This window comes from Anomaloglossus baeobatrachus, chromosome 3 (assembly GCF_048569485.1).
Source record: "Anomaloglossus baeobatrachus isolate aAnoBae1 chromosome 3, aAnoBae1.hap1, whole genome shotgun sequence".
NCBI classification, from domain to species: Eukaryota; Metazoa; Chordata; class Amphibia; order Anura; family Aromobatidae; genus Anomaloglossus; species Anomaloglossus baeobatrachus.
In genome coordinates, this window is record NC_134355.1 from 178,292,108 (window position 1) to 178,315,852 (window position 23,745).

At 44.9% G+C, this 23,745-nt stretch overlaps 1 protein-coding gene across 1 annotated transcript in view; it reads left to right on the forward strand.

The window, feature by feature from the left end:
• DESI2 (desumoylating isopeptidase 2) overlaps positions 1-23,745 on the forward strand; it is a 64,624-nt gene that overhangs the window by 37,709 nt on the left and 3,170 nt on the right. Inside the window, exons 2-3 of the mRNA XM_075339599.1 lie at positions 10,198-10,270; positions 11,118-11,211. Coding sequence (XP_075195714.1) covers positions 10,198-10,270; positions 11,118-11,211 — 167 coding nt within the window. The remainder of the gene's footprint in view (positions 1-10,197; positions 10,271-11,117; positions 11,212-23,745) is intronic.

Consider the following 23,745-nt stretch of genomic DNA (forward strand, 5'->3'; position numbering starts at 1 on the left):
TTTTTTCAGCTGCGTTTTTGTGGTGACCACAAAAACGCAGCATGTCAATTATTCCCGCGTTTTTCACTGCGCTTTTCATCCATTGAGTTCAATGGGATGTTGAAAGATGCAATGAGAAACGCAAATAGCTGCGTTTTGGTGCGTTTCTAAGACCAAAAACGCAGCTATAAGCGCAGGAGGTGGGTAGTAAAGTGACGTGTACAGGAAGAGGATTCCTTCTGTCAGTATAGACAGAAGCATGAATCCTCCCGGTACCGTCACCGCCGCGTCCATCTCCCGTCCTGTGCATGTATGCTGCCGTGCGGCGCCATGTCTGGGCGGGAGGTGGAAGCTGCTGTGAAAACAAAAGTTAACAGTAGAATAAAAAAAAAAAAAGTTATACTCACCTGTCTGCAGCCTCGCGGTGCCATGCCCGCTCCCATCTCCTCTCACCGCTCCCGCTCCGGCTGTGTGCAGTCTCCCCGGGGCAGGACCTTGCTTGCAGGACCTGGCGATGGATCACCTGATGCAGTCACCTGACGCATCAGCTGATCGAGTCTCGGGCTGACGCGGGCGCCCGGCCGGTATCAGCGGATGCGTCAGGAGACTTCATCCCTGATTACCGGCAGCTGCTGCAGCGATCGGACAGGATCAGACTCCCGCCCCATCGCTCCGGGAGCTGCCGGTAATTCAGCACATAAGTGAGTATTATTTATTTTTTTTTTTTCTACTGATGCATCAGCTGATTGTATAATCGGCTTTTATACAATCAGCTGATGTGTGATGGGATTCACATCCTTTAACCTGACACATCATCTGATCGCTTTGCCTTCCAGCAAACCGATCAGATGATATTGGATCCTGATTGGACGGCGCGGGACCCTGACCCAGGATTACTGCGGAGGGGGGTTTATTTCAATAAAGATGGAGTCACTAATTGTGTTGTGTTTTATTTCTAATAAAAATATTTTTCTGTGTTGTGTTTTTTTTTTATCTTTACTAGAAATTCATGGTGGCCATGTCTAATATTGGCGTGACACCATGAATTTCGGGCTTAGGGCTAGCTGATAATATACAGCTAGCCCTAACTCCATTATTACCTGGCTAGCCACCCGGCATCAGGGCAGCCGGAAGAGTTGGATACAGCGCCAGAAGATGGCGCTTCTATGAAAGCGCCATTTTCTGGGGTGGCTGCGGGACTGCAATTCACAGCGGGGGTGCCCAGAAAGCATGGGCACCCTGCACTGTGGATTCCAATCCCCAGCTGCCTAGTTGTACCCGGCTGGACTCAAAAATGGGGCGAAGCTCACGTCATTTTTTTTTTTTTTAAATTATTTCATGAAATTCATGAAATAATTTAAAAAAAAAGGGCTTCCCTATATTTTTGGTTCCCAGCCGGGTACAAATAGGCAGCTGGGGGTTGGGGGCAGCCCGTACCTGCCTGCTGTACCCGGCTAGCATACAAAAATATGGCGAAGCCCACGTCATTTTTTTTTTTTGGGGGGCAAAGAAATCCTGCATACAGTCCTGGAAGGAGGATGCTGAGCCTTGTAGTTCGACAGCTGCTGTCTGCTCTCCTGCATACACTATTGGATGGAGGATGCTGAGCCTTGTAGTTCGACAGCTGCTGTCTGCTGTCCTGCATACACTATTGGATCGAGGATGCTGAGCCTTGTAGTTCTGCAGCTGTCTGCTCTTCTGCATACACTAGTGGAGAATGAAGAACACATTGAAGAAGGAAATGACATCAGACCTTTTTTTTTTGTTCACTGATAAAAAACGCATAAGGACGCAGTGAGCAAAAACGCAGCAAAAAAATGCACCAAATCGCGGCAAAATGCGTGCGTTTTTTGCCGCGTTTTTTCGACGCAGGTGCGTTTTTGTGCGTTTTTAGCGGCCAAAAACGCACAAAAACGCAGCGTCAAAAAAACGCAGCGTGTGCACATAGCCTAATAGTGCAAATAAAAATTATTAGGTTTCATAATCAACTGTTTTAATATTTTTATTTGTGTAAAACAATTAGATTTGCAAAAAGACAAAGTTTTGTTTGTGTACAACTTGATTAAAAAATCTGATTTAAATCAAATGATTTAAATCAAAAAAATCTGATTTAAATCAAAAAAATCTGATTTTTTTGATTTTTTTAAAAAAATCAAGATTTTTATCCACCCTGTATCTAGCCCTATTGGCCTTCCATCGGTGGCTGGAGGGCAGACAGATCCGTATACAGTCGGACAACGCCACTGCCGTCGCATACATCAACCATCAGGGCGGCACGCGCAGTCGTCAGGCCTTCCAGGAAGTCAGGCGGATTCTGCAGTGGGTGGAAGCCACAGCCTCCACGATCTCCGCAGTTTACATCCCGGGCATAGAAAACTGGGAAGCAGATTTTCTCAGTCGTCAGGGCATGGACGCGGGGGAATGGTCTCTTCACCCAGACGTGTTTCGAGAGATCTGTCGCCGCTGGGGAACGCCGGAGGTCGATCTCATGGCGTCACGACACAACAACAAGGTCCTGGCCTTCATGGCACGGTCTCAGGATCACAGAGCTCTGGCGGCGGACGCATTAGTTCAGGATTGGTCGCAGTTTCGACTGCCTTATGTATTTTCTCCTCTGACGATGCTGCCCAGAGTGTTACGCAAGATCAGGTCTGACTGTCGTCGCGCCATTCTCGTCGCTCCAGATTGGCCGAGGCGATCATGGTACCCGGATCTGTGGCACTCACGGTGGGTCAACCGTGGGCACTTCCAGACCGCCCAGACTTGCTGTCACAAGGGTCGTTTTTCCATCTGAATTCTGTGGCCCTCAACCTGACTGTGTGGCCATTGAGTCCTGGCTCCTAGCGTCTTCAGGATTACATCACTCCGAAGAGTGTCGGAGCTTGCAGCGCTGTCAGGCAAAGCCCCCTTCCTGGTTTTTTTCACCAGGATAAGGTGGTTCTGCGTCCTGTCCCGGAATTTCTCCCTAAGGTGGTATCCCCTTTTTTTCTCAATCAGGATATCTCCTTACCTTCATTTTGCACTAATCCAATTCACCAATGTGAAAAGGATTTGCACTCTTTGGATCTGGTGAGAGCACTCCGGTTCTACGTGTCTCGCACGACGTCCCTGTGTCGTTCAGATGCGCTCTTGTCCTTGTCGCTGGCCAGCGTAAGAGTTCGCAGGCTTCCAAGTCAACCTTGGCTCGGTGGATCAAGGAACCGATTCTTGAAGCCTACCGTTCTTCTGAGCTTCCGCTTCCTTTGGGGCTGAAAGCCCATTCTACCAGAGCCGTGGGTGCGTCCTGGGCATTGCGGCACCGGGCTACGGCTCAGCAGGTGTGTCAGGCAGCTACATGGTCTAGTCTGCACACTTTCACGAAACACTATCAGGTGCATACCTATGCTTCGGCAGACGCCAGTCTAGGTAGGCGAGTCCTTCAGGCGGCGGTTGCCCACCTGTAAGAGGGGGCCGTTTCGGCTCTTTTTTTTATCGAGGTATTCTTTTACCCACCCAGGGACTGCTTTTGGACGTCCCAATTGTCTGGGTCTCCCAATGGAGCGACAAAGAAGGGAATTTTGTTTTACTTACCGTAAATTCCTTTTCTTCTAGCTCCTATTGGGAGACCCAGCACCCGCCCCTGTGCCCTTCGGGCTGGTTGTTCTTTTGTGTACACATGTTGTTCATGTTGAATTGTTCTTTTGGTTCATGGTTCAGTTCTCCGAACATCCTTCGGATTGAATTTACCTTAGACCATTTATAAGTTTCCTCCTTCCTGCTTTTGCACCAAAACTGAGGAGCCCGTGATGCACGGGAGGGTGTATAGGCAGAGGGGAGGGGTTACACTTTTTAAAGTGTAATACTTTGTGTGGCCTCCGGAGGCAGAAGCTATACACCCCAATTGTCTGGGTCTCCCAATAGGAGCTAGAAGAAAAGGAATTTACGGTAAGTAAACAAAATTCCCTTCTTTTCTGTCAGTCACGATCCGTTTTCTCAACGGATCCGTCGCAGATTGCGGCTAAACTGATGCGACTGATCTGACTAGCTGGGGCTAAATTAATAAATTAGCGCATACTCAATTAAAAAAAAAAAACAAAAAAAAACGGAATCAGTCGCCAGATTCCGTCATTTGACGGTTTACGACGGATCCTGCGCCCATAGGCTTCAATTCTACCAAATGGCTGACGACGACTGATGCATCGCTGTCCGTTTTTTTCGACACAAATGCTACTTTGGCCGTCGTCTCCGTCCGGACAAACATTTTTCAACGGATCCGTCGAACAAGGCTATCCATCACAATCCGTCGCTAATACAAGTCGATAAGAAAAAAATGGATCCAGCGGCATCAGTCGCTGGATCAATTTTTTTTTTTTTTTCTTTTTCAAAATTCGACAGATTGTGACTGATGGCAAAAAAGTGACGTGTGAAAGAGGCCTAACACTTTTATGGCGTCTATCCCTTCCTGAATGGAAGTGGTTTCATCATTCTAACGGATGCGGTCCAACACCAAGTTCTTCTTCCACCCCTCTGTTTTTCCAGGCAGTGCTGTGGAAAGTGGCTCTAAGGCTGTGTCTTTGTGGTGACCACAAAGATGCAGCATGTCACTTCTTTTTTGCATTTTTCATTGCATTTTTCACCCATTGAATGCATTGGACAAAAACACATCAAACGCATTTTTTTTTTTTTTTTTTAATGCGTTTTTCCTGTGGGTACGATTTTCTGCGTTTTTTTTTGTTTGTTTATTTGGTGGGGGGGACCAGAAACACTACATCTTTTGTGGTCAGAAAAAAATCGCAGCATGCGCACATAGCCTAAAGCTGCACAGACACGGTGACTGAGGGCTTAGCCATTATTAGGCTATGTGCGCACGTTGCGTAATTACATGCAGTTACGCTGCGCTTTGTAGCGCAGCGTAACTGCATGCGTCCTACGACCCCTGCATAATCTATGGAGATTGTGCAGGGGCCGTGCGCACGTGGCGTCTTAGAGCGCAGCGCTTTGGCTGCTGCCCGAAGCGCGCGTTCTAAGACGCCACATGCGCTTTGCCGGCAGCCCCTGCACTGTCTATGGCAGGAGCTGCATGCAGAGCGCACCTTCTCTGCCGGCACAATGCGCTTCAGAACGGAGCTTTTCAGCTGCGCTCTGAAGCGCACACCTTTTAGGTGCAGTGCAGAGCGCACACGTGCGCACATACCCTTACATGGTATCTGTGTCTTTTGCTCTTCTTCAGTTGTTGGTTTGGAAGGCTAGGGTAGGCTATCGGTCTGATTATAATCACTAATGCAATGCATGTGCGGGCTGATTTTTATTTTTTTGACACCTGACATATTGTCTTGCATGGCTTAGTGCGAATCGTTTTACAGATGCAAATCATGTATACGTTGAAAAATCAGAAATGTGCATCGCCCTATAGAATAACATTGGTCCGAGCGCGATCCAGTGTTTACGTATTATGCTCGGATTGTAAAGACTGTCGTATGACCGTATGTTTAGGCTGAGTTCATAACTTGAGGACTTGCATGTGGATTGTGTCGTGACCTTCCACATCCTGGCTGTTGTGCTCCTTTCACATGAAGTTGCATCAGACCGTGGTTTTCAGTTGACAGCCTTGTAAACCTATACAAAGTCTTTGTTGTGGAAGACAACGTAATGTGTTGGGAAGGATCCTCTGATACTGGCGCCTGCAGAATAATGGGCTTAGCCTGCGGGTAGGGTGCTATTGTGGGGAGGCAGCATTCTGGCAGCTAATCAATGACGATTTCTAGTATCGACTGGACATCTCATAACTTATAGATGGCGCTTCAGGCCTTGATTACTGACCCAACACTCATCATGGGAGGAAGGGTTTATTCCTAGAATCCATCATCTGTCACTAGAGAATTACTATGAGGGCGCAGCAGCCATAAACTGACGTGTTGTATCAGTTACCCTGCTGACAGCAAGCACAGTATAGAAAGCGAACGTACCCTATAGAATCATTAGATGACGGCCGCAGACATATGTAGCTGGGCCTAGATGGAAGAATGGGGTGCTGGGAATGTAATTTCTGGGCCTAGCTTTGTTTTAGCTGCTATTGATGGCACGAATATCCATGGTTTTACTTTGTGTGATTCTATTATAAGTTATGGCCTTTGCCTTTATGAACTACAGTTTCCTGTGTGACAAGTAGTCTGTTATAGTAGGGGTTATTCTACTCCTCACACATGATATAGAGCTATCTATCTCTAATATTTAAAGGTGTGTGTGTGTGTGTGTGTGTGTCGCAGCTACAGTCACAAACTTTTGCACACTCACACGTCTGGACCCCAAGAGAGTCATAGGCTATGTTGTGAGGCGAAATTTTAACCCCGCACGTTCCAATTTACCAATCAATTTTGCCCCTATCTACATAATGGGGGAAAAAGTGAAACGAAAAGTGTATCCGCACCGTCGCAGTTACAATCACGAAATTTTACACAGACACCTCATGTGACCCAGGGAACGTCGTAGACTATGTTTTGACAGGAAAATGTAACCCCGCGCTTTACAGTTACTCTCCAAAAAACATGGCTCCATTAAAGTAAATGGAGCCTGGAGCTACAGGTTATTAGTAGGAGCTGTGATTGGTTGCTATAGGAACAAAAGACATTCATAGTATAAGAAGCTTATATGTGAGGTAATAAGATGTCGGTGGGGGACTGAGAGACAGACTGAGCACATTTCTTGGCCAATTTAGTTAAATCTGTGTGGAATATCGGTGGTGTTGAAATATATGTTGTGAAATGCTCCTATTAGCTTAGTTTTTGCCTTTTAATAATTACATTTCTAACTTTGTTTTGTGGTTTTTTTGTGTGCAGAATAAATTTTTGTTAATACATTTAATTTTGCTTACAACAGTTATTAACCCGGGCGAAGCCGGGTAGAACAGATAGGTTGTGTGTGTATAATATATATAAATATTTTCTTTTCTCCACGGTGATTGATTTACTAAACTGGTGTTTTCCACGGTGAGCCACATTTCCTTTGTGACATACAGTATATTACAAGTGAGTACACCCCGCACATTTTTGTAAATATTTTATTACATCTTTTCATGGAACAACGCTGAGGATGTCACACTGATACAGTATAACCTAGTCAGTGTACAGCTTGTACTTGTATAACAGTGTTAATTTGGCGTGGCAACAAAAGTGAGTACACACCTAAATGAAAATTGCCAAATTGGGCCCAATTAGCCATTCTCCTTCCCTGGTGTCAAGTGACTAATTGTTGTTGCAAGTGTAATGCTGATGGGTGTGGGCCCACTGCTATGGGCTGGGCTTTCTCTGGAGGGGCGTGCTAAGCAAATACTTGGTCTTCACTAGAGCCTCTGGTGTTGAGAATAGGCTAGGCTGCAGGTAGTCACCAGGTATCGCTCACAGGGCAGTCCCTGGATCTGCAGCAGCTGGCTGACTGGTCAAGGCAAATGTACAAGGTGCAGCAGAGCTAGACAGAGGCATAGTTAGACGGTCCAAGGTCAGAGCAGGCAGCACAGATTCAGAATACAAGCCAGGGTCAGGCGTAGAGAGATCTGGATATAGGGGTACACAAACCAGGTTGGTATCAGGAAAGGTCAACTAAATACAGCCAGACAGGGAACAAGACATAAATTGACTTGCCCCAAAACATGGGTGAGGTGTGGAGGAAGGAGTGTCCTTTTTATAAATCCACTAGTGACAGCAGATTGGCCAGAGCAGCAACACTCACAGGAGGCAGGTGATTACACTCCTGCCGAGTCTGACCCCACCAACTATATAGCTGGGTTGACTCTCCAGCAGCAAAAGGATGGTGAAGTGTTGGACGGGTTGCCAAGATTAACTCACGAGGCGAGTGACACTAGGAGGAGAAGAGCAGCGTTTACCAGACAGACGTGATACAGGGTCACGATTGTGAATGGGGAACAGGTGTGTTAAATTTGGTGTTATCACTCAAACTCTCACTGGATACTGGAAGTTCAACATGGCCCCTCATGGCAAAGAATTCTCTGAAGATCTGAAAAAAAGAATTGTTGCTCTACATAAAGATGGCCTAGGCTATAACCAGACTGCCAACACCCTGAAACTGAGCTGCAGCACGGTGGCCAACAGCGGTTTAACATGACAGGCTCTAATCAGAACAGGCCTCGTCATGGTCGACCAAAGAAGTTGAGTGCCTGTGCTCAGTGTCCTATCCAGAGGTTCTTTTTCAAAATTGATGTATGAGTGATCAAAATAGTACCAATAAAAACGTCAACTAATTCTGCAAATAAGTCTCAGATTTTCAATTTGTGAGCTAAAAGAAGGTTTTCCATGTTATTAGTAGCTCAAAGATGCTGGAAAAGAGACAAGGCTATGGAAAAAACAAATAAAATCTGCAATCCCTTCTGAGTCCCTCAGTGTACCAAAACCAGTTGAGGTGCCTCATTGCTGCATAAGGAAGAACCCACTTATAGGTATTATATAGGACTTAGAGGTTTTCCCCTACTTTAAAAATGGGCCTATGCTTGGGATAAGCAAGAATACAAAATCCAGCGAATCCAGGTATGGGTAAAATTCATTAAAACTCACTGTTTATTATTCCATTAAAACATTTTTTCACGGTCACAGATGTTCCGCAGAATTACAGATCGAGTCATCAACGCGTTTCGACGTAACTTGTAGTTATATTGTCTTTATTCATGGATGTACATGGGAAAAATCAAATAAATTGGTGAACAAGGGCCGGAGTCTGGTGGGTTTGTTCAAATATACTTTGTTATTCTCCTTTCAACTACTGGATTAGTAATGGTGGTGTCTGCTAGATGCCACCCACTACTAATACCAGGGCTTGATCAACCCCACAAATATTACCCTGTTTGCCACTACAACAGGGCAAGGGGAAGAGCGGGGTTCAGCACCAGAATTGGCGCATGTAATGAATGCGCCATTTCTGGGGCGGCTGTGGGCTGCTATTGTTAAGCCTGGAAAGGGGGAGATAACCATGGCAATTGCCACCCTAATATCAGCCCCCAGCTGTCTGCTGCATCATGGCTGGTTTTAGTAAAATGGAGGGGACCCCATGTCTTATTTTTAAAATTTTTAGATAAAAAAAAAAAAAAGTGTGGGATCCCCTCTATTTTTAATAACCAGCCACGGTACATCAGAGAGCTGAGGGTTGCAGCTGCTGGTCCTATGCTGGATATAAAGATTGGTGGGGGGGGGGACCCCCGTGTGTGTGTGTGTGTGTGTGTGTGTGTGTGTGTGTGTGTGTGTGTGTGTGTACATATAATTTTTTCTTAAATTAAAAAATTAAAATGCTGTAAAGCAACAGGCCAAGCAGCTCCCTCCTATATATCTATATCGTTATTCTATCTGTTCCTTGTTTGTCTATTTTATATGGTCCTTTTTTATTTTCTTTCTATCTCTTTTCTATCTCTCTATCTAATCTGTTCAATCTATAATTTTTCAGGCTTTGGCCATCTTTTATACATTAAAAAAAATCATTCATTTCAGCATCATTGGTTTTTTTTTTTTTTTTACCGTTACTAGTCACACATTTGCAAGTACTGACGACACAATGATGACCGCACCAGTACGTGCGGCTTGCACCTGTTTAAACACTGATGTCTGAAAGGCACCTCCCCAGATGCAAACACTGGCCACTAAAATGGCATAGTTGCACTTTTCACTCTACAAGAGCTAGCTCACATTTTTTTTTTCTGGAAACACCCGTGGGGTCAAAATAGTCTCTACATCCATAGATGAATTCCCTGAGTGTAATTTGTAAAATGGAGTCACTTTTTAGGCATGTCTGCTGCTCTAGCTTATTAGAAACTCTGTAAATGGTGTCCACAAACTATTCTAATAAACTTTGCACCCCAAAAGCAATATAGTATGGCCTCTCTTCAAACATTTGCCATGTGCTGAAGCAGTAGCTTCAGACTGCACATGGGGCAGAAGTTGGTTAGCAAATTCTAGTGTCCATTTTGTCTTCCGCTTGCCGTTAACCATTTAGATGCTTCATAAGAATTTATAAACTACATGAATGTGCTGTTGAATTCCTTGAGTGGTATTTCTTGTTTTTTCTTCTTCTAATAGGAAGATTATCTAGGTACTACAGCAGGTGCATCACTGCCTTCATATATACTGTAGTACCTATTCACATAAAATCAGAAATTGGCTCATGAGTAGGCTCATTTCAAGTATTTTTTATTTTTCTTATGATCATTTGGGAAACCTATTCTTATTATTCTTTTTCTTTTAGTATTGGATCAATGAGTACACATCGTCCCTGGGCATTGGTGTCTTCCACTCTGGTATTCAGGTGTATGGTAGAGGTAGGTCATTTTTAAACATATATTCTTAAATTACAATGATAGATGACTCTATTATTTATTTTTTTTTTTTGTTCCCAATTTGGGCAGGTCGGAGTTAACAGTTGCACATGGTTAGAAACATTGGTTTATGTAATAAGGCGTACTTTTTTAGAGCCAGAAAAAAACAAAAACTGTCTGGTTCCCTTTTTAAGAGGATTTTCGAGAAAAGAAAATTCATTCAAAGGGTGCAGACTGCTAAAAATATGAAAGGAAATGATACTTTAAAGGGAACTTGCCACCAGATTTGGCGGCTATAAGCTGCGGCCACCACCAATGAGCTCTTATATGCAGCATTCTACAATACTGTATGTAACAGCCCAGGCCGCTGTGTAGAACGTAAAAATCGCTGTATAATACATCCTACGTCATCCACACTCACCGGCATTTAGGTCCCGTGCAGGCGCACTACAATACTTTGATCTGCCCTGCTCAAGGCAGATCAAAGTGCGCCTGAGTAGGACCTCAATGCCAGCGAGTGTGGATGACGTAGGATGCGTCATGCACCCACCCAGGCTTCAGAAGGAGGAGGACAAAGATGGCCGAAAGAAGTGGCGCCGGTATCTGAGAACGGAGACACCCATCCAACCAGTCTGCACCCACCGCCCCTTAGGTATTATAAAGTGATTTTACGTTCTACACAGCGGTCTGGGCTCTTGTATACAGTATTCTAGAATGCTGTATATAAGAGCCCACTTGTGGTGGCCGGAGCTAATAGGCCCCAAATCTGGTAACCTGTTCCCTTAAAAACTTTTATATATGATTCCAGGATTGTATTTACAACTAAAGTTCTTTTTATCTGTCCGTGCAGAATTTGCTTATGGTGGTCACCCATATCCATTTTCCGGTGTGTTCGAAATATCACCTGGAGATTCTTCAGAACTTGGAGACACATTTAAGTTTAAGTGAGTAGATTACTTATCATGTTGTGTGGGGTTTTTTTGGGTTGTTTCTTTTTTTTTTTGTGTGGGTGTTTTCATACATAAGTGGATATAGAATATACGACTCATTCGCTTATCCACGCTCGATGCACTGTAATTGAAATATAGTTTCAGAGCTGGATACCAATGTTCATTTGAATTCTGGATTATTTATAAACCAGAAGGTCTTTAAATCGTGATGTAATATGGCCAGCGTCAAATGAGTGACAATTTTCATTCATATTGTCACCTGGGTTAACTTAAATTAGTATTGCCATCTTCAAGATCCTATCCCAGTATGTCATAGGTGTAAGAATATTATCAAACTCTTCCAATTAAAAATGTAGTATAGTTCTCCTGATTAGCTATGTCTTTTACCTAATGTGCAGTCATTGCAACTTGGATATCCATGGTTATGACAACTCGTAGTGACAGTTGCTCATAACCATGGATACATAAGCTACTGGAATGTCCTGCATAATGAAATAAGAGACCTAGCTATATCAGGAGGACTATACTACTTTTTATAATTTTGAGGTATTTGCTATTATTATTATGGATAGGATCTTTGAGATGGGAATACCTCTTTAAAGCACCACGCCAGTGTTTTTTGTTTTTTATTTCACCACTGGAGTTGTACTTTAAAATTGAAGTTCCCCCGTCCTTATACTTGTCCTCTGGCGTCTCCGGCTTTTTTTTCAGCGTCACTCCAGTCCCGTGATGCTATCTTGTGACTGCAACTTCTTACTGGCCAGAAATGATGTCACAAGCTCCCAATGTCTGAGAGCCTGAGCCAGGCTCTGATAGAGATGTAATGAGTTGTGACCTCCCAGAGAGCTCCATAAAACACTGCAGACAATCAGCAGGTCACAAACTGGGGAAGACCGAATGGAGCGCAGCTGATAACAGATGAAGATGCCACAGGGTGCCTGTAAGAGTAGGGGCAGGGGACTTGGATTTAAAGCACTACTCTAGCGTGAAACTTAAAGCATCACTCCAGCATTTATTTATTTAACCCCTTCACGACCGCGGGCAGTAAAATTTACATCCTATTTTAACGTGACTTAACGACCAGGGACGTAATTTTACGGCCTAAACTTCATTTGATTGCCGTGGCCATAGCAACGGCTTTCAAATGATGTCCCCTGCTGTTTCTTACATACAGCAGGGGACCTTTGCTTGACCCCGGGGGGGGGGGGGGGGGGTTGCATCGCCAACCCCCCATCGACTATCGATGTGATTGGCTGCTCAAATCTGAACCACCAACCACATCTTTCGCACTGATTTCGGCAAAAATAATGCCCGAATTAGTGCGATACTATGAGATCCGGCTATGATGTACTGTTGCAGCTGCAGCGTATCATAGGTGGACCTCAAACATGTCGCCCCCAGCCCCTGCAGCACTGATTGGAGCGATCGTGCTATGACGCGCAATCGCTCCAATCAGTGTGCAGTGGGGCGGTCTGATCTGGAGGTGGCCGCCTTCCCCAGGCCTGTGCTGGTCTGGGGACCCTCCCCCAGCATGTCTGCAGCGTGCACTGGCTGGTACTTGTGGTACCACACCACCGCTGCTGCTGCCGCCGCTGATGTTACCGCTTCTGTTCCTGCTCCAATGGTAAGTATTCCGCTCCCCTTGCAGCCCGTGCGCGCTCCCGTGATGGCCCCTGCCCGTGCCCCCCCCCCCCCCCCCCCCATGCCCCGATCTGCCCCCCCGACATCCCGATCTGCTCCCCACGCGATCTGCCTGCCTCCTCTGTGATCTCTATTCTGCTTCCTTCCTTCTGCCTCTTCTCTCACCCCCCCCCCTCTGTTTCCCCTACCCCCGACGTCCCCTACCTGCCTTCATCGGGTCGTCCGAGGTTTTCACTGCCCGATCACATCTGCCTCCATTGCTGGGTCCTTCTGCTGATCTGTCCAACGTCCTGCCTGCTGCTCGTGTAAAGCTGTCCATCTGGCTGCCTTCTGTTCCTCCTGTCCTCCTGCAGTTCTTCTGGTCAGTAATCCTCCTGCTAATTCTCCTGGGTACTGAGTATAACTTTTTTTTTTTTCTTGTATCCCCTGTCCATTTTTACACCTCACCTGTCCATGCGTCTCGCCGAGCGCTGATCAGCGATGCAGATAACGGATCTGCATCGTGGTCAGTTTTCGGCGGGACTTTTTTTTTTTTTTTTTTTTCCCGTATCCCCGACGCTTCTTGTATCGCATCCGTCCGTGCGTCCCGACAAGCGCTGATCAGGGATGCACATAACGGATCGGCATCCCTGCTCAATTTTTGGCGTTACTTTTTTTTCCGTATCCCCAACGTTTTTTGTATCTCATCCGACCGTGCGTCCTGCAGCGGCCGATCAGTGCACCGCGTCTGTGCGTTTGAAAAGTCAATAGCGTTCCTTCTCTTCTGAGCCCCGCCATGCGCCCAAACAATTACTTTCCACCACATATGAAGTATCTGCGTACTCAGAAAAAAATTGCACGATACGTTTTATGGTGCAGTTTTTCCTGATACCGTTATAAAAAAAAAAAGCTACCTGGTTGATGCAAAAATTTTGTGGTTAAAAAAAAAATAATAATAATTTTTCACGGTTCAACGTTATCAACTTCTGGGGAGCCCCTGGGGTTCCAAGGGGCTCACCAAACATCTAGATAAATTCCTTGAGGGGTCTAGTTCTAAAATGGGGTAATTTGTGGGGGAGCTCCACTGTTTAGGCACCATAGGGGGTCTCCAAACGTGACATGGCGTCCGCTAATGATTCCAGCCAATTTTGCTGTCACATGGTGCTCCTTCTCTTCTGAGCCCCGCCGTGCGCCCAAACAATTACTTTCCACCACATATGAGGTATCTGCGTACTCAGGAGAAATTGCACAATACGTTTTATGGTGAATTTTTTCCTTATACCCTTGTGAAAAAAAAAGCTACCTGGTTCAAGTAACAGTTTTGTGGTGGAAAAAAAAAAATTGTATTCATGGCTCAACATTATCAACTTCTGTGGAGCCCTTGGGGCTCGCTAAACATCTAGATAAATTCCTTGAGGGCGTCTAGTTTCCAAAATGGGGTCATTTGTGGGGGAGCTCCATTGTTTAGGCACCTCAGGAGGTCTCCAAATGCAACATTACGTCAGCTAATGATGCCAACCAATTTTGCTGTCAAATGGCGCTCCTTGTCTTCTGAGCCCCGCCATGCGCCCAAACAATTACTTTCCACCACATATATGAGGTATCGTCTTACTCAGGAAAAAATAATACATTTTATGGTGCATTTTTTTCCTGATGCCCTTGTGGGAAAAAAAAAGCTACCTAGTTGAAGCAACAGTTTTGTGGTAAAATAAAAAAAAATTCTTTTCACGGCTCAACGTTATAAACTTCTGTAAAGCCTCCAGAGGTTCAAAGTGCTCACTAAACATCTAGAAAAATTATTTGAGGGCTCTAGTTTCCAAAATGGGGTCACTTTGTGTGGGAGCTCCATTGTTTAGGCACCTCAGGGGGTCTTCAAACCCGACATGGCGTCCGCTAATGAGTGCAGCTAATTTTACACTCAAAAATTCAAATGGCGCTCCTTGCCTTCCGAGTCCTGCTGTGGGCCCAAACAATTGATTTCCACCACATATGAGGTATCTGCGTGCTCAGGAGATAATGCACAATAAATTGTATGGTGTACTTTCTCTTTTCTCCCTTGTGAAAATGAAAATTTTATGGCTAAACTAACATTTTTGTGTTAAGTAAAATTTTCATTTTTTCCTTTAAACATTGCTTTGGTTCCTGTGAAGCACCTAAAGGGTTAAACTTCTTGGATGTTGTTTTGAGCAGAGTGAGGGGTGTAGTTTTTAGAATGGGGTCACTTTTGGGTTTTTTCTGTCACCTCGGCCTCTCAAAGTCACTTCAAATGTGATGTGGTCCCTAAAAAAAATAATTTTTGTAAATTTTGTTGGAAAAATGAGAAATCGCTGATTAACTTTGACCCCTTCTAACGAAAAAAAATGTGTTTTGAAAATTGCGCTGGTGTAAAGCAGACATGTGGGAAATGTTATTTAGTAACGATTTTGTGTGACATATCTCTCAGATCTATGGGCATAAATTTTCAAAGTTTGAAAATTGCGAAATTTTAAATTTTCGCAAAATTTCCTAAATTTTCACTAACGCAAAACATATCGGCCTAAATTTACCACTGACATGAAGTACAATATGTCACGTAAAAACAATCTCAGAATCGCCAGGATCCGTTGAAGCGTTCCAGAGTTATAACCTGTCAAAGTGACACTGGTCAGAATTGCAAAAACTGGCCCGGCCATTAGGGTGTTTTAGTGGCCGGGGGTGAAGGGGTTAAAGTCTGTGAGATCTGTTTACATCTAAAATTATACATGATCAATACAGTTTGTTGGTAATAAATTGAATGACACATGGATGTGCTCTGCGGGATCAGATTTTTATTATTGGTCAGTGTGCTATCTGATTTTAACTGTCAGTGCACAGCCATATTAGTGACTCGTCTGGACAAGCCCTTAAAGTGATGCTGCGCCTTCTGCAATGTTAAATGTGTACCTGAATTGTTACTGTAAAGGCCGGATTGTGTGACATTGGCAGATGTAAATCAGCTTTTGCATTGTGTTTCTGTGCCAGAGTGCTGTTCACACACCTAGATGGCTGTCTTCAGCTGTGGGCTATTTCCACCCTGTGGAGTGTGCACATGCTCTTATTTGGGAGAGGAAGATATGCCACTGCCAAACTCCTTACAGGTCTTTACATGAACAAAATAATCAACTGTAAACCCATTATCTCCTACAACACTTGGTAATGGGAGAGCTAGTGGACCCCTGTGGACGTTATATGGACACCTGATCCCGTTTATTTCTGAGGACTCGGTCAGTATGCATCTAAGGCCTCTGTCCCACTTGCGATTGCCTTGCATGTATCTTGCGCAAGGTTCGCGGTGCATCACTTGTCGCGGACTCGCACTCTGCTCGCGTAGCGTGTCGGCTGCATAGAGATGCATGCAACCAACCCGCTCCTGTGAGCAGAGCGTGAGTCCGCGATGAGTGATGCAGCGCGAACCTTGCACAAGATACATGCAAGGCAATCGCAAGTGGGACACCGGCCTTATGGAGCATCTCTTTAACGTTTGATGACAAGGTTTTTCTTTGCATTTCCTTTTGCACATGACAAGGACACGGTAAAGCTGGTAAATGCGTGTTCAAGACACCCATGACTTCTAATGGAAGAGCAGTCTGGTATGCAAGCTTTTATTGTAAGTGATGGTGTCTCCACAATGTTACTTTATGGGAATACATTTACAGTTGGCCTAGAAATGTTTTTTTTTTATTTAGACGTAAAGGCGAGAAAGTGCTCATTTTTCTGAAATACAATCTAAGGGTATGTGCGCACTAGGCGTTTTTTTTCACGCTGCGTTTTTATGTGCGGTCTTGTCTCAAAAAACACACCCGCGGCTAACAAACGCGACAAACGCATGCGTTTTTGCCGCGATTTGGTGCGTTTTTTGCTGCGTTTTTGCTCACTGCGTTTTTAATCAGTGCACAATGCCATTAAAGATTTGTTGATGAAAAAAAAAAGGCCTGATGTCATTTCCTTCTTCAAAATGTTCATTGTGTGCAGGAGAGCAGACAGCTGCAGAACTAGTGTATGCAGGAGAGAGACAGCAGCTGCAGAACTACAAGGCTCAGCATCCTCCATTCAATAGTGTATGCAGGAGAGCAGACAGCAGCTGCAGAACTACAAGGCTCAGCATCCTCCATCCAGGACTGTATGCAGTTTTTTGCCCAAAAAGAAAAAAAAATGACATGGGCTTCGCCATATTTTTGTATACTAGCCGGGTACAGCAGGCAGGTACGGGCTGCCCCCAACCCCCAGCTGCCTATTTGTACCCGGCTGGGAACCAAAAATATAGAGAAGCCCTTTTTTTTTTTTTTTTTTTTTTTTTTTTTTTATAATTATTTCATGAATTTCATGAAATAATTAAAAAAAAAAAAATGACGTGAGCTTCGCCTAATTTGAGTCCAGCCAGGTACAACTAGGCAGCTGGGGATTGGAATCCACAGTGCAGGGTGCCCAAGCTTTCTGGGCACCCCCACTGCGAATTGCAGTCCGCAGCCACCCCAGAAAATGGCGCTTTCATAGAAGCGCCATCTTCTGGCGCTGTATCCAACTCTTCCAGCTGCCCTGATGCCGGGTGGCTGGCTGGGTAATAATGGAGTTAGGGCTGGCTGTATATTATCAGCTGGCCCTAAGCCCGAAATTCATGGTGTCACGCCAATATTAGACATGGCCACCATGAATTTCTAGTAATGATAAAAAAAAAAAAACACAACACAGAAAAATATTTTTATTAGAAATAAAACACAACACAATTAGTGACTCCATCTTTATTGAAATAAAGAACCCCCCTCCGCAGTAATCCTGGGTCAAGGGTCCCGCGCCGTCCAATCCGGATCCAATATCATCTGATCGGTTTGCTGGAAGGCAAAGTGATCAGATGATGTCAGGTTAAACTACGTGAATCACATCACACATCAGCTGATTGTATAAAAGCCGATTATACAATCAGCTGATGCATCAGTAGAAAAAAAAATAATAATACTCACTTATGTGCTGTGCTGATTACCGGCAGCTCCTGGAGCGATCGATTGGACAGGAGTCTGATCCTGTCCCATCGCTGCAGGAGCTGCCTGTAATCAGCTGATTAAGTCCCCTGACGGCAGGATCAGCTGATAGCCGGCCGGGCGCGAAAAAGCCAGCGAGACTACGATCAGCTGATGCGTCAGGTGACTGCATCAGGTGATCCACCGCCAGGTCCTACAAGCAAGGTCCTGCCCCGGGGAGACTGCACACAGCCAGAGCGGCGGTACCGAGACAGGGGCTGGGAGCGGGCATGGCACCGGGACCCTGCAGACAGGGGAGTATATATGACTTTTTTTTTTTTTTCTACTGTTCACTTTTGTTTTCGCCGTTGCCTCCACCTCCCGCCCAGACATGGCGCCGCACGGAGCTGACATGCACAGGACGGGAGGTGGAGGCAGCGGTGACGGTACCGGGAGGATTCATGCTTCTGTGTTTACCAACAGAAGGAATCCTCTTCCTGTACATGTCACTATACTGCCCACCCCTTGCGTTTATAGCTGCGTTTTTAGTCATAGAAACGTGGCTATATGCGTTTTTCATTGCGTTGTTGAACATCTCATTGAACTCAATGGGTGAAAAACGCAGAAATAATTGACATGCTGCATTTTTATGGTCACCACAAAAACGCAGCTACAAAAAAAAGCTGTGTGCGGACAGCACTTATGAAAACCCATAGACATTGCTGGGGAAGCAATGTCACTGTGTTTTCAGCACAAACGCCGCTAAAAACGCGGTAAAAAACGCCTAGTGCGCACAAGGCCTATTATGTACTGCATTGATTATTGAATATGTAGCGGCTTTGGGCTGTCGGCGCTTTCATCACTACATGATCCAGTCTGGAATGTAATTATGTGCTTGCCACGTGGTGGGAGCCTTTTGTGCGGCTGCTTGTTCCCATTCTTTGTTCTGTGCAGTATTAATGCATGACAGTCTGAGCGTTTGTGTGGGAGGAGAGCTGCGCCACACCTTACCAATTTCAGCTTGTGCAAATCACCAGGTTTCTAGTGTTTCCAAGAAATACTCCGGATTCAGACTGCCGAGCGCTCTGAACAATAGCTCCCATTTGCTTTAAATAAGTCTTGTCTCTGGCAGGTCCAGCAATGGCTTTACATGGCAGGTTCACTCTTAATCACAAAGAAATCTGTGTTTGACTTGATAGGCAAATGAGGCTGAGGGACTATAGTACCTGCAGCCTCTGTCACACTGGCGCCACCTCCTACTGCTTGTCCGGCTGCTCCTTTGCCTGAAGTTGCCCAGAAGCTGTCAGTCAAGCAGTAGGAGGCGCTGAGTAGGGAATAGAGATGGAGTGACAGAGGCTTCAGATCTGCAGCCTCATAATTCAAACACTGATTTATTTTTTTTTTAGTAATGGACTTAACATATAAAGCTATTGCTGGCCTTTTTCTTCAAAGAGCTACATGCACATAAAAATAGTTTTGTGGGTGAAATCCTGCTGACAGATTCCCTTTTTAAAAAGCTTAAGAATATATAGGGCTTGCTAGATTAATTAAGGCTATAATAATTAGGCTGCATTCATGTGACTTTTCTCACCAGATCTCTACTTTGCCAGCAGTAGTGTTTTATGTGCCATTTCGTTGAGAAACGTGTTAACAGACATGTATGAGAACAGCATTGTCTTTTGTATATGACAGATGGATTTCTGATGATCTCATTTTAAGACAATAATGGGGAATGTACAACTCCTTTTGACACATTTATATTTTAGGTTTCAGCAAAACTCTCAAGATGTGATAGTTGGTGTCTATATAGAATATATTATTTTTTTTTTTGTCATAGCGGAAATTGAATGTTTTCATACATTTTTCACAGAAAATGTAAAAATAGCCAAATAGAAAAGTGTTGTTTTTTTTTCCTTTTACATGTTACCACAAACTTTACTATTTCATAGTTACTGTTTGAAATGTCCATCAAATTCAACTGAGGGGCGGGAAGCAATTAAATGATTGTGTGTACAAGTGTAGCCATAATGCATGATCCATTCTGCCCTAAAAGAGCATATTTGTGCCATCCCTACTGAGTGTTAATTGACTATACCATCAAAGACAGATCAGGGGTGGATATACCCATACCCCTTTCTTCCCCCCCCCCCCCCCTCAAAAAAAAAAAGTCACTGTCTCAATAAGATGTCATGTGGCCTTGAGACAGCAAAGTCTCATGTTTTTCACAAGTGGACTTATTGTCTGCTGAGGCATGGCATTCCACTATTTTTGAAGTGCGGCCCGCAAGTAATTTCTGGGTTACAGAGTTGCGAGTCTCTACATTGCGACTTGGTTGAGCCCATAGGCTTTCTATGGGATTCAGGTCCGGAGAAAGTGGCAGCTGCTCCATTTCAGGTACCTCAGTCTCCAGCAGACGTTCCCTAATGATGCAACCTCAGAGCTGAGGGCATTGTCGTCCATGAAGATGAAGTTACTTATGTTGCTCATGCAGAGGCACAATGTCTGAAAAAAAATGTTGATCAAGTAGTATGGGCTTGTCGCTTTATCATTCACAAATTATATGGCAGTTCTGTATGGACTAGGCCCACCTGCCCACACTGTCAACACCACCACCAAAAGCTTGTCTGGTGACAACAGTGGCTAATGGATAGCACTCTCTCATTGATGTCTCATCATAGTTGGCAGCCATAATTTCTGCTCAGCGTGTATTAACTTGTCTGTGAACTGCAGTTAGGCCCAGTAATCTCTCATCCAGCAATGCGATGACACCTGTGCCTGGAGGTGTGGTCATGTACCCTTGCAGGTGGTCTAGCACGCAGACAACGCTGATGTAAACTGTTTTGAATAGTGTGACGTGGCAGTTGAGTGCCTCTCCCCTCCCTAAAATGTGCCTGGAGTTGTGTGGCATTCATTATCCTGTTCCAAAAAAGTATTGTTCACAATTAAGCTGTCATCAATGTAGGATGTGGCCAAAGGACCTCCACTTCTGTGTCTTTCTTTGACTTTCAGTCTTTCTGTATCTCTGTTGCAACCTGCTGATGACACTGTAAGCTCAGTGACCACTTCCATCTCAGAACATCCTGTTTGAAGCCTCACAATAGCAATGTTCTTGTTGATCAATTATTAGGTGTTGTCTTGGTCTCATGATGTCAATATGTAAACAGCATGATGGGGAGAAGTGTTTAAGAGGTTAATTAGAATTGGTATTTAAATACCTAGGATGTATATGTACATCCTTTGGTTGCCTCCCTCCGGTTACCGCGGACTCGCATGGTGACCTCGCGGTCATCCCCACACATGTCTGCTAATCTGATCAGCAGACATTTGCGGCTAATGAACGCACTGTCAAACTATGACAGTGATTTACAGCGCTCCGGCCGGGATAGTACTGTTCCCAGTCTTCATCTGTAGCCCTGTCATTCATGGGGCGCCAATGGGTTTGGTTGGCATGGCATTGCAGGGTCAGATGACCCCTGTCGCTGCCATGACATGTTTCCTGTGAAAGCTGGCAGAGCGGCAGTACTCGCAATAACACAGCAGAGCGATGCTGAAGCATCTCTGATCAGGAGAAACGATGCAGTACCCTAGAGAGACTAGTAAAATCAGTATAAAAGTGTTAAAAAAGAAAAATGTTTTGGTCCCCACATAATTGTATTTTAATGCAATAACAGGCAATTAAAACAGCGAATCTACAACAACAAGAGCGCAATTTTTATTTATTTTTATTTTTTTTTTTCAAACTTCATTTTTTTTTCTAAACTACCATATAGCGAAGATAGTAAATAAAAAATCCCCCAAAAAACATTTGTGCAAAGGTTTTATTCAAAAGTAGAACTCCTCCCGCAATATTCACGGAAAAATAAAGTTATGGCTCTTGGAAGAAGAGGAGGAAAACATTGAAAATCGCTGGGGGTCAATGGGTTAATCCATGAATCTCCCAATAGATTTCAATTTTCAAACGCCTGTTGTGAATTTTGACTTTAAGGTCTTTGTTAATTAACAGCAAGTACTGAAACCGCGAACAGTTGGGCATGTGCATTCAAACCTTTTTAGAGAAGGTCAGAGTTAGGATCATCCGAAAGCCAAATATCGTTTTTTGTTTTGTTTTTTTTCAGTGTTTTGTGATGCCCTCATCTTATTAGAGCGTAGATACATAACTTTACATTTCACCACATAAACCTCATCTTCCACGTTGATATCCAAAGTTTGTCCAAGTCAGCTTGTAACTTATGAACAGCTTCCATAGACTGCAGTATATTACAGACTACAGATAGTAGCTAGGCCTCTTGTGTAAAAATAGAAGATGGGATTAACAGTGTTTCTATGTCAATATTAAATAAATTGAATAATACAGTAGCGGTAAGAAATGTGCAATCTGTGATCTGCAGTAAAGGCCACTTTACACGCTGCGATCTCGCTAGCGTGTGTACCCGCCCCCATAGTTTGTGCGACACGGGCAAATCGCTGCCCGTGGCGCACAAAATCGCGCAGACCCGTCACACATACCTGCATAGCGACGTCGCTGTGACCGGCGAACTGCCTCTTTTCTAAGGGGGTGGTTCTTTCGGCGTCACAGTGGCATCACTAAGCGACCGCCCAATATAAGCGGAGGGGTGGAGATAAGCGGGACGTAACATCCCGCCCAACTCCTTCCTTCCTAATTGCCGGCGGCCGCATGTAAGGTGAGGTTCCTCGTTCCTGCAGTGTCACACGTAGCGATGTGTTCTGCCACAGGAACAACGAACTACATCATCCAAGCATCAGCAACGATAATTGGGAAGAAGGGGGGGATGGCACCGATAAGCGATTTTGAACGTTTTTGTGATGATCATAGGTGTCACACACAACGACATCGCTAAAGCGGCCGGATGTGCGTCACAAATTCCGTGACCCCCAACGACCTCGCTTAAGCGATATCGTAGCATGTAAAGCCACCTTAAGACACTACAGATGTCAAATGCTCTGTACCGCTCATTCTAGGCTGTGGATATTCTCCATCATGTTGTTCTATAATGCACAACCACTGTATTTATAATGTGTGTAATTTAAAGGTTCTTTTTACAACAAGAACCTCTGTCCATTTGCCCTATTTGATCATGTGAAAGTCAGTAGGACTTCCCTCCTTTTGGATTCAGTAGTGTGCCAGAGTGGAGAGCTGTTCTGTTGAACCCAGCACGTCCACCCTTTACATCAGGTATCCCCAACCTGCAGCTCATGTGGCTCGCGGCTGTCTGCTTCCTTGGCGCGTTCGTTCCAAGCAGGGCGAACTGGAAGAGAATGAGCCTTGAAGAGCTTAAAGTGAACCTGTCAGGCGCCATATGCACACAGAACCACGAACCGTTCTGGGTGCATATTGCTAATCCTTGTCTAGCAGTCCCAGCCTATAGTAGTATAGATAAAGGGATCTTTAGAAAAAGTATTTCTAAAGATCCCATATGATAGGCTGAGGCGGCTAGCGACTACTCGCAAGGGCGTTTCTTCCCTTGGCTAATCAGCCCCCTTAGCATGTTAGTACGCCCCTGTGGGCGTGCTAACATGCTAATGAATGCGCAGCATCAGAGGCATGCTTGCGCTCACTTCTCTGCTGCCATCGCGTCCGAGTCTTGGATTTCGGCTCAGTGCAAATGAGCCCGGATTTTCGGGCTGTGACGAGCTGTGAAATGCCACCCACAGCCCAGTGACTCGGGAAGACTGGGGCCAGCCGCGGTAATGTGAGGTCAACAGGAAGTTGACTGGACATCGGTGGTCACAGAGCCCGGGGGGTGGGGGGTTGGTCATGCAAAGGGGATGAGTGGCGCAGAATAGCGCACCGCTCACAGACAACTAACTAGTGAACCACCTCTTTAGGTATTCCTAGAGCACGTGTTTTGCTGCTTCATTCAAATTGGGGACTCAAGGCCTCAGTGGTCGGATCTAGTACATCTCTTATCCTGTG